At 42.1% G+C, this 11,418-nt stretch overlaps 1 protein-coding gene across 4 annotated transcripts; it reads right to left on the bottom strand.

The window, feature by feature from the left end:
• Nucleotides 1-716: 716 nt before the first annotated feature.
• On the bottom strand, nucleotides 717-11,264 carry rpgrip1 (RPGR interacting protein 1). 4 transcript variants are annotated; one of them, XM_032544180.1, is made up of 31 exons: nucleotides 10,878-11,264; nucleotides 10,152-10,404; nucleotides 9,892-9,945; nucleotides 9,597-9,717; nucleotides 9,089-9,294; nucleotides 8,905-9,007; nucleotides 8,585-8,725; nucleotides 7,954-8,059; nucleotides 7,780-7,803; nucleotides 7,535-7,681; nucleotides 7,374-7,447; nucleotides 6,962-7,182; nucleotides 6,641-6,747; nucleotides 6,476-6,526; nucleotides 6,209-6,388; nucleotides 5,413-5,530; nucleotides 5,097-5,260; nucleotides 4,651-4,981; nucleotides 4,324-4,484; nucleotides 3,839-4,071; nucleotides 3,484-3,599; nucleotides 3,144-3,352; nucleotides 2,895-2,945; nucleotides 2,597-2,781; nucleotides 2,406-2,448; nucleotides 2,176-2,245; nucleotides 1,930-2,024; nucleotides 1,584-1,773; nucleotides 1,408-1,492; nucleotides 1,159-1,286; nucleotides 717-1,003 (listed from the first exon to the last, which is right to left on the bottom strand). In XM_032544180.1, the coding sequence occupies exons 2-31, from the start codon at nucleotides 10,237-10,239 to the stop codon at nucleotides 813-815; spliced, it is 3,993 nt and encodes a 1,330-aa protein (XP_032400071.1). In that variant the 5' UTR covers nucleotides 10,240-10,404; nucleotides 10,878-11,264; the 3' UTR covers nucleotides 717-812. The 4 variants fall into 4 exon arrangements, with proteins under 4 accessions (XP_032400071.1, XP_032400070.1, XP_032400068.1 ...); XM_032544179.1 differs by having other exon boundaries at nucleotides 2,406-2,460; nucleotides 8,585-8,722; XM_032544177.1 differs by having other exon boundaries at nucleotides 2,406-2,460; nucleotides 10,878-11,263.
• Nucleotides 11,265-11,418: the final 154 nt, after the last annotated feature.

Here is an 11,418-nt window from a genome sequence, read left to right as displayed (position 1 = left end):
CAGTCTCGCGAGGTTAATTTAGACACATTTAAACGTGATAAATTGAGATGTGGTTTGGTTGATTTAATCTGAGTAATAATCAAAACATAAACTGCATGATGGATAAAAAAAATTGTAAATTTAACATTAACACTTTCTTCTTTAAAAAATAAAAGTAGGCTAATAAAATTACAATTTGCTTAATATTTTGTATTCAGTCTTTGTGATGAATTAATAAATATATTTTTTAAATATAATGCATTCACATTTCGGCCTACTTGTGTTAGCTCTCTTTGCAAGTCCGCTTTACACTCAAATACCCAGAGACCAATGCTCCTGTGCTGGAATAACACAACCTGGTAGACTTACCTGGTTTACCATGTATCAGTTATAATCGTGAGTTTATTAAAAACAAGCTTTTTAGATAGGTGAAAGAACACCATGTTATCAAGCCCTTCAAATAACATATTCTTGAAAAGGCAAGTTATCAGTTGTAAGATCATCATCAGTCTAATGACTTTACACACAACCAAATAATTTTTTGATAGATTTTTGCTCTGAATTTGGGGTTTAAAAATACTTTGGGGTATAATAAAATATACTGTCAATCAGATACATGATAAAGATGTACTGGATAAACTGGGAGATTGAAAGACCTAAACTTAAAAAGACTAAACAAATCTATAAAATAACTTCAAAGAACAGCCTCAAATGCCTTTCAAAAATTACTTTTTATTGAATTGCTAGAAGCAGTTCATACAGAACCCAACCTCTCTGTTATTCTCATACTAATTGCTTTCAGAAGTCACCATCATCCTCATAATCTATCACTATTATATCTTTTTTCTTCTCTCCCTCTGCTCCTCTTCTTCTTTCTCCTCCTCTTCTTCCTCATCTGTGTCATCTTCTTTCTTGGTCTCTCTCTTCTGGTGAAACTCCTGGTATATCCCAGTCAGAGCTTTCGCTGCTTCCAGAGACACTTTCAGATTTCCTATCACCTCCTTGTCTTCATCCACACTCACCACTGCAGGAAACAGAGACACAGGGACAGACAGACTATTAGAAAACTCTACGTTTTCAAACATTATCCAAGAAAGGGTTAATAAAGGACCCTAAAAAAATGTAGGCCTACACAGCAATGTGCAAAATCTGGGTATCAAACACAAATACAACCCCTACCATCAATTTGTTGATCGCTGACATCATTTCCAGTGAGGAGAAGTTCCCGTAGGTCCAGAAAAGCATGTCCGACGTCCACACACTCCTCCTCATCGTCCATCGGCTCACTGACTACTGTGAACTTTAACCTTTCCACACAGACACACAGACATACACACTTCAATTTGGGGGTTTGGGTCTAGAGAAATCCATAACGCGCAGAGACATAAACTTATATGACTCATACTTTAACACGTGAAATGACACTACCTGCCCTGGTTGGGGTCCGTGCCCTCCAACATGGTGTAAAGATACTGTCTGAGTGGAGCTGACTGGGAACCATCCACATAAATCACTGAGAGAAACACACACAGATATTTGGGGGTTATAAATAATGGAAATGTTATAGAAACAAACACAAAGCTGCAAAGCTCACCCACTCTCACCTCGTGTGAAGTTGTAGTGAATCTCCTCCCCATTTGTGGGTTTGCGGAGGGACATGGGTGTTTCTGTCGTCTCCATGGGGACACCCAGCAGCCGGTATTCCACATACACACGCTGCACTGATTTGTCCAGCGCCACGTTTGAGGACTGTTCAAACATCAGGGACATGATCTCGACTCTCAGCTTGTCTCCCTGAAACATAAAACTAACATAGTTATCTATTTATATCATATTATCTCATTCATACTAGATTCACACATTTACAAATGACAATAATAGCAAAAGCTGAGCCTTTTTTTCCTCTTTCGTTCATACATTTTCTCTCACTAGCAGTTACTTTGGTTGTACCTTCTTCATTTTCCGTTTTGGTGGCATGATAATAATGTCGCTCTGTGAGGAACTTGACTCTGACGTTTCTGGGACATCACTGTCCCCTGCTGCAGCTGTATAGTCCAACAAATAGCATGTTTCAGGTACAGGTCAAATTGCATATTATGTATAAACAATGGCAGAGTGAGACTTCAAATCACTGCAAGAATCTTAAAGCAGGTGTTAGGCTTATTGTGTGTATAAGAATAGTTAGAGTTTAATTACCATTCTCACTCCTCTTCTCCTCCTCCTCTTCCTCTTCCTCTACTGACACCTGACCCACAGAGGGAAGGTCCTGAGAGGAAGAAATGCGACATAAGCCCATTCACCTATCTTCTAATTCTGAATGCTCCTGTTTCTCCTTCCACAACATTGCTTGAACTAACATTTCTTTCCTGTGAAAATGACTCCACATATATTGTTTTAAGCCCTGTTGAGAGAGAAAGAGCTCCTACCTGAGTCCTGGCAGTGCTGGCAGAGCTTCGCCTCGATGATGTGCTGGGTGAAGATTTTAAATGAGAATAAATCAATTAACAGTAACAGCTAGCTACAAAGTTCCTCTTTTCCTTTTACACAAAACCTAAAACTCCTAAAACAACCGAATAATTAAATGGATTATTAAAAGAAAACCAAATCTGCACATTACTTTCTTGTTGGCAAATCAGAGTGTGTGGTCAGTTTGGGCTCGGTTGTCTGATGTGCTGTGTCGTGGTAAAGGTCAGGTGACCTTTTGGTGGATCTCTTCCTGTCCGTGGCCAGCGGTTTCACCGAGGGGGGTTGCTCTGGTCGTATGTTTTGTGATCTTTTCTGTTTCACAGGTGGAGGCCGAGGCTGTAAACAGGCGAATACACTAGTAAACCAAATAGTTGTTTTATGCTTGAATTATCATGGAAACACAGTTAATCCATGGATTTGCTAATTTTGTGGGCGCTTTAAAACCTTACCAAACTCTCTTTCTGCACTGCTTTGGTTTCTCTCGGCTCAAATAGCTGAGTCTGTGGTAAAGCCACAGAAGACCAGGTATTAAGCCAAGGAACAGGAATATATATTTGAACACATCTTACATTTCAACATTTACATATTGATTTCGGATGACTTCTTCTTGCACACAAATGTACATAAAATACATGTATAGTTCCCCAGAGCACTGCTGGTAATTCCTAAATATTTTGACACACTAGAACAAAGATCACCTTCACTCTGGGCTTGGCTATAGGCCTCTGTGATGCTTCAGACTCTTCTCTCCTCCTCTCCTCCCTCTCAGTGCTTTCCATTTCTCTGTCCTGTCTTCCCTGTCCGCCCAGCACAGTGTCCACTGATGGCTGGAAGGGGTACTTCCATTTTATCCAGACCCTAGCCAAGCCCCGAGGTCCACCAGCTGGATCCCTGAGAACATAGTCACCTGGCAGGACAGAGCGAAGAACTCCTCGAAACTGCTGATAATAACATGTTGACTTCCACCTTTAGCTAAATAAATGCTTCATCTGGTAAGAGATGAATACTGTAATTGTTTTACTGTTCTCTCTCCCTCACCTCTGATCTCTCTGCCTGTAGCCAGGGCTTGCAGTGGGATGGGGGTCTTGGCCAGATAGGCTGGCGGTATCTGGTCATCGCTGTCATCAAACACATACACCCACAAACTGCTGGACCTGGACAAAAGAAGAGTTCAATGTTGTCATTATTTTGCAAAGATAAGGGTTATCAAAAGGATTAATTTTATAAAACCTGATTGAGAAAGGGATACTAAAGGATTAATTTGGCCCAAGAGTTAATTTGTCTGCAAACAACCTTGAAAATGTAGATGTAAGAAGGCTGTATCACAACAAGGGAATGCCCTCTTCAGTATAACCTACATTTCTGTTCATTTTCTGTTTCCAGACCATCATACCTCAGGTAGTGCAACACATCAGCTGTTACGGCAAGTGGGTAGCCGGTGATGTCACTGAACACGGGGTCACTGTTGGACGGGACTGTTTGAGAGACGTGAGGTGGCAGGTCGTACAACCTGTATGTCAGGTAGGCATCAGGAAGAAGTCCAGGCCAGCGAGCGTTAAGGCCCACACAGCGTTCCAACATAACCACCAACTCATTGGGGATCCCCCCACCGTAGTCATGTAACTCCTGCAAACAGCATTAAAAAGTGGCACTTTGAAAAAAAGAAAAAGAAAAAGCCTGTTTCCAAAAACCCCATCCCTGTGACACTAGCTAATCCACAGACCTCACTGTGAACAGTTTTCTCACTGAGTATTTCTGCGGCAAAAAATTAAGTTAAAAAATGTTCACAGTAAGGTAGAGTAACAGCGTCTGGAGAAATAAAACCCAAACAACCTGCATGGCTACACACCACTAGAAGTAAGTGAGACCCTATTTTACCTCCTGACCAGCATCTTGCCAGCCAAGAGAGATCTGCACGGGACTCCTCCATGTTGCTGTTCTCCTGTCAGCTCCTCCCTCTGCCACAGTGTCTGTCGGCTCTGCAGCATGAAACAGGCGCACCCAGAAATCCACAACACCAACATGTTCGCCCTCGGAGCCTTGGAGACAGACAAAATTGAAACTTAATTATCAGAGTAATGGGGATAACCACACATGGTGCATTGTGTAATAAATAGGAGCATTACAATGGCAATCACTGCATTTCACTGCATGACAACAAACTGTGTGCAGGGAGGAAAGCATAAAATCCAGCACATTACTCACCTATGATATTGACATGTCCACCAACACGCTCCCCTCTCCTTTCCATAGCACCCATGAAGGACATCTGCCCACTTCCATGTGTCACAAACTTGACCCCTCCTATCGCCTGGTGGAGCTCCACTCTGACCCTTGACCCCTGGCCTCCCAGCCTGCCCAGCTCTCTGGCTGTTAGAGCGTAGCGGGACGTAAAGCCGTAGTTGGGCTGACTGCCTGACACCAGAGGGGTGGAGTGCACCTCAAAGTCCAAGAGGCTGTAGGTGCAGAAGGTCACAATGTCTTCACGACAGATGCTGCCCATAGTGCGGAGCCCTGCTGGGGTGAAGGTGGCGGCCTGGAGGTATAAAAAATCCAAAACGATTTTGACTTCATGGGAAATTTGCTCCAAAAGACTTAAAAAAAACATCAAAAAACATCAACACAATAATTCAGGTGCAACGTTTTTGTACCTTAAGGTGGATCTCCAACAGTGACTCCCCAGCCCTCAGCTGAGAGAAAGGTAGGTCGTCCTCAATGGGCTGTACCACCTCCTGGTCTCCAGCTGGCCAGGTGTACTGTATTGGTATGGTCCGTTTGTAGTTCCTGGGGCTGTATGCTAACTCTTTCAACTGAGCTTTAGGGTACAAATTGAAAAGTAAAGAGTTTTGAGATTCTGATGCTAACTACCTGCATGTCAGTCAGTGATAGACAGCATACTCTCTGATCATCTGATTAGGAATGACATTGCCCCCCTGTTACTTCAGAAATGAGTGTTGTTGTTCATACCTTGTAAAGCGTTGATCTGAAAACTTCTTTTTGATAAAAGTTTGTCTTTTTCTGCCATTCTCCTCCTGCTCTCCTCCCTCTCTCTGTCTATCTTCTGGTTGACTGTGTTTAGCTCTTCCTTGGGAAGTAAACAGAGTTTGATCCAAGGCAAGTTCAGTTAACCCTTGTGTTGTCTTGCCGTCGACCTGCAACTTTTTGCAGTTCAACATTTTAAATGAAATACTTTAGTAAATGTCTTGGTTGTCTTTTGACATTTATGAATTTTTTGACACTTTTTTGTCACTTGTTTTGACTTTTAATCAATTTTTTGACTTTTTGTCCGTTTTTTAAAACATTTTTGTCATTTTTTTTTACTTTCAGTCACTTTTGTCAACTTTTTGTTGCTTTTTTGTCACTTTTTTTACTTTCAGTCACTTTTTTCAACTTTTAGTCACTTTTTCGACTTTTAGTCACTTTGACATTTGTCACTTTTTTCAAAGTTTTTCTATCAGTTGTTTTTTCTTCAAATGCTATGAAATTGACTAAAACACCCAAATTCCATGAAAGTAGTGAACTCCCTATTTATTTAACTTGTTAACAGCATTGTAGGTAACCATCCACTTTAGTTTATTTGGACAATGTGGTTGAAAGAAAACCCAAATTTCTGATATAGAAACATTTTGAAATTGGGTCAAATATGAGCTGGGGACAACTGGAGGGTAAAAATAGGAAGATGGACAATTTAAAGAAAGCTGAGAACGACAGGAGTGTTGTGTCCATGTATGTGACTTTGTGTTGAGTGTGTATGTGTGTGTACCTGCAGGTCTTTACTGATGTGGTGCTCCAGCAGTAGAAGGTTTCTGGTTTTCTGTAGTTCCAGCACAGTCTCAGCATGCGATGCCTGGATGTTTGCCAGCTCCCGGGGTGAATCCTCCACCTTCTCATTAGCCCAGAGGAAATGCAGCTTCGTCCTGCTCTCCTGCTGCATCCTAAATGCCTGTAGTTGCACGGAAAGCATGAAGTTTATGTGCAATGTGTTTTATGTTTTGAAGCAGTCCTAACAGAGATAAGAAATAGTGCAAACCTTGATCTGTATAAGAGTTTCACTGAGATCCTCAACACTCATGTCAAACTCCTGGAGGAGAGAGAAGAAAATAGATGACACTTTGACACAGATCAAATAAGAGACTGATGTGTGAAACGGTTGTTGAGCAGTATATTATTTTTTATTTATTTTTATTTTTCTGACCTTGGTGACAGAGTCCAGTTTGTCCTGCAGAGCAGAAACCTGCTCTTTGTAGTGGACAACCTCCTGTTCCAGATGCTCTCGTCCGTCTCTCGTTGTCGCAGAAAACGCTTCACAACAGAACAAAGCACATATAAATAAATGGCTGGGATTGTAAATGAATGTACTGTTGTTTTTTTTGCTACTGGAGAATATCTTTGCCTCTGGCAGTGGACGAGTTGAGGTTTCAGGTGTTAGGGTCTAATCTAAATAAATTGATATAAAATTAAATGTATCTTCCTTAACTAACTTCAAATCCATTCCTTCTCATTTCCAAACTCCTACCTCTTTCTTGCTCCCTCTTCTCCTCTAACATCTCCTTGTCTCGTCTCAGTTTCTCCAGCTCCAGCTCCAGCCTGGCCCTCTCCCCCCTCTCTGCTTGCAGCATTTCCTCCAGTCTCTGGATGTCCATCCCCCGGATGTTTTCTCCCTCCTCCTCCCTCCTCTGATTCACTTCTGTATGTTGTTCACCATTGCCTTCGTAGTTGCTCCGCACAGATAAAGTACTAGGAAGGAAAAAGGTTAATATTAACATACAGTACAATGAGAAACTTTCAGGAACTTTCAGTAATCAAATGTTAGGACAACTTGAATACATAAATACTTTTTCATATGGATATAAACCATATCTCAACATTCATAGCTCCATGACATCTTAGAGGTTGTTTTGCAGGGAGTAGAGGACTTTAATTCTCACCTCTCTAGCAGAGTGTCATAGTTTTCTTTTATTAGATCCCTCTCTCCCTCCAGGTCTAATATCCGATCCTGGAGCTGAAAGGGAAAGAATGAAATATTTAAAATCGTGTTACATGATCTCTATTGTTTCTTTGTCAGGATTTATACATGCAGATGTGGTACCCTGTCCAGGGTCTGTATAGACAGGGTAGACGTGGTAAGTTGTCCCTCCAGTGCCAGGGCTCTCTGTCTCTCCTGCTTCAGCTGTTCAGTCAGCTCCTCCACTTTCTCCAGCAGAGCTCCCTGGCTCTCCCTCAGTGATCTCTGACTCTGGGAGGAACGCACAACACACTCGACGTAAGGAGAGAAAAGCATCAGACTACTAATTTAAGATATTCATAAAGTGTTTTGTGTAGGGGGCCATTTACCTCCTCCAGCTGATTCTCATAAGCCTGCAAGGAAAGAAGAACGATTCACAAATTTGTCTTTTGTGGATCATAAGGTAACAGATATAAGTGTAAATGACTAAAGTACTGAACCCAAAATTCTTAAGCTGATTTAATCAAATCAAAATGATTTATAGACAAATAAGGTCATCTCACCTCTTGCAGGTTGTTGAACTTCTCCTGGGTGACTCTCAGGGCAGTGCTCTTGTCTGAAAGCTGCTTTTGTAGACGGATCTGATCCACGTTCTCTCTAATAGTTATTCTGACAGAGATAACAACAGGAGCCATTGTTTTTATTGACATGGTTGTTGTACAGGCAGTTATAGTGCTGGCTGCAAAAATGGTGGCCAGTTTTGGCAGAGGAAATCTTTTTGTCTAAATCAATTTCAGTTTGTTGCTGTAATACTCATTTAGTCCACAAGAGACTGAATTGCACCACTACCCTAAATTCTAAATAGGACTAAAGAAATTTATGTTTTCTTCCAGGTGGGTTTTAATTTCTTTATGTACTCTTAACAACTGAAAGAAAACATAAATGCTTTTAGTCCTATTTAGAACATGGGGTACACATGAAGTGCACTTCAACCTCTTGTAGTAAATTAATACTGCGAAACCTTTTCCTCCCACCTGTTTCACAGATGATTTTTTAATTTTTGAAAGGATCTTAGAAAGACTCCAGCAAAACCTTTTTTTCACAACTTTAAGTCTAAACAGAGGAGAGAAAAAACTATCACTTGCTTCTCAGTGCTTCCCTACAAGTACTGAAATGTATTCATGCTGTAGCCACCTGTGTCTGTCAGCCTGTTGCTTCCTTATGTCTCTCACAGTTCCCTCTATCTCTTTCTCTTTCTCTCTCAGCGTGTCTCTGAGCACCTGGGCAGTCAGCTCCAGCTCGGCAGCCCTCACCTGCTCTGTCACACTGGACCTGCTGGGAGGGAGAGATATGAGGGGCAGAGGGTGGTCAGCAAGGGAGTCATGTGAGGATTTGGGAGTAAAGGCGGGATAGAGAAGGGAAAAAAATGAGTCAGGGAATAGAATGAAGCCGACCAGTGATGTAATCATGAGTTTAGAAAAACATCTGCTCAGTGTTCTACATCACACACTTACAATCTCTCCATCTCTGCCCTGGTGTCTTCCAGCGTGGGTCCGTAGCGGGGCGGGGCAGTCTGGGCGGCCCTCCTGACTCCGCCCTCCACTTCCATACTTTTACCTAAAGAAGAAGAGGGGGAGGTCAGAGATGGAAGAGAAAGCAGTTCTCCCCCTGGCCTACATTCATGTGCAACATACACACCTTTACTGAACTTGTATGGTGTGCGTCCCCCAATGTCCATGATGTGCTGCTTAGCCAGGCTCAGCTTGTTCTGCAGCACTGCTTTCTGGCTCTCCAGCATAGCCACGCGGGCTTCCAGCTCCTGTATGGTGTCCTCCATGTCCCTCTCCTTCACAGCACTGGACCCAGGACGGGCCTGACGGAGACGAATCAGTCTTGCGGACATCCTGAACCAAAGAGGGGGAGAGGGAGGTTAAATCAGCCATATTAGGGGACTTATACCCTGTTTTATTTTTATTTTAATGGTTTCCTTCCCAGGGACTAGAAACATAAAGAGGCTAGGCTAAGTCTGGTACTGCTAAGAAGCTGTCCAATGTCTCTTTAATAAACAAATAATACTGGATATCTTTAAATCACATTCTGGGGCAGCAACTGAGCTTTTTTCCCAAGCTACTCTGAAATGCCACATTAATGTGCCACCCAAATGTCTATATATTGTCATTTCGGTATGTGTCAATGTTTCTGTTACCTGCGTAGCCTCTGCTCCTGTATACGAGTGTGTTGTCCTAGCATACTGTTTTCCTCTTGCAGTCTGAGACACAGGTCCTCCAGATGCTCTCTGGGAAACCGAAACCGGCGCTGAGGATCTGCTGAAGAGAGTGACAGAGAGAGAGGCAGCTAGAAATATAAATAGCCCTTTCTTTGTATGTTTGACGCAAAAACAACTGAAAAGAGAGTTGTTTTAGCAGGAAATGTCTTTTTGTATGCTTTGTAGAGTCTGGAAATTTAAGTGGAAATCTGAAAAGTATTTTGTTGTGGTTTACTTTTTGTCTTCATCACATGATGCTTCCTCCATGACTTCACATCACGCAGGGTATCTGGGGAAAGGTGACATAGTGACAGATTTAATCAGGACTGGGAATATGTATTCACAGAATGTAATAAAGAGCTCATTTTAAAGCATATTTGGCATAACTTAGGGCCAATCTAGCACAACTCTGGAGAATTTTCTCGATGTTTTAATCTGTGGAACTTTTAAAGTACATGCACACACAGATGATGGCCTAGCGCTATACACACAAACCTGGGGCCGTTGGCATCAGTCCCCCCCTCATTGGTCCCACGTCTCTGACTGGGAGATCCCCGGCTGTTTCATCCATTACTGGCGACATCACACCCCTCCACTCAGGCTCAGCCAATCAGAAAGCTCCGGCCTTTTGAACATTATAATAGCAAACTTGTCACAGTGATAGCCGCTGCTGCTTCACCGGCCTCCATCCAGGTGAAGTTACAAACTGGAATGTGGACTAAAATGGTTGCATGAAAGGTTCTTCTGACTGCAACAAAACAGAGCAACCAAAAATGTAACTCAATCTTGTGACCATGACTTGTTACATTTACATTTGTTTCATTATAAAGCTTTAATAAATGATTCTTTCAGGCTTATCCAGGTCCAAGCTGTTGGAAGCACTGCTTTCCATTACATAGATACATAGATAGCCTACACTTCAAACCCAAGAAATGAAGGTCTGTATATACTGAGGTTACTGTGGTAGTGACACTGGAAATCAAAGAAGCTATCATCCCCAACAGTTTTAGCTTCACTATACATTTTCAATAAAGTTATCAACCTAATGTGATCTCCTAAATGTATTTTCTTAGTTTTGACATTGCCACACAAATAGTGACAAACACCAGAAATCCTCCCGGTACAGTTACAGGGACTGTAGGACTGTGGTTTGCATGTTGATGTTCCCTCTTACAGTAACAGACATTTAAAACTATTTTGAAAAAAAGATATTTGACTTACCCTTGTTAATTGGTCATCCAAAGAGGTTTTACATCCGGTACAGAAATGTGTAGTGCTCTTGCATTATCCCCGCGTAACATGTAGGCTCTCTACGTGTGTGTGTGTGTGTGTGTGTGTTTGTGTGTCTCCGCCCTGTGCTTGACTGATATCAGTTGTAATCCCTAGTCATCCCTTCCTTCTTCCCCAACCCCTTTTACCCCTCTCTGAACAGAATAGTTCCCTAATTCCTAAATTATTTTAGGAGTTGACAAGTGTTACATGATGACTTGCAATCACTGTGCGTTTGTGTGCATACATTTAGCTCAGTGACATACCTGTGAGTGTACAGTGCTCTATGTGTGTATAATGCTTCCTCCCAGGACTCAATCCTGAAGTCTGTCTCAGTGCTCCATCTGCCTTGAGGCTAATCCCATCGCTGTGCTAATCTGATTACCAATTGACAGGTTGTAAAAGCTACAACTTGGTCTGGAGTCAGTTTTGTGGGTTAGCCTTTAATGGCTGAGCAATGTGTATTACGGAATGAGGCAGGTCTAAGATCTGT

Source organism: Etheostoma spectabile, chromosome 19 (genome assembly GCF_008692095.1).
Source record: "Etheostoma spectabile isolate EspeVRDwgs_2016 chromosome 19, UIUC_Espe_1.0, whole genome shotgun sequence".
In the NCBI taxonomy this organism is placed as follows: domain Eukaryota; kingdom Metazoa; phylum Chordata; class Actinopteri; order Perciformes; family Percidae; genus Etheostoma; species Etheostoma spectabile.
Note: the sequence above shows the minus strand (reverse complement) of the source record. Positions and strands in the feature narration are given on the sequence as shown.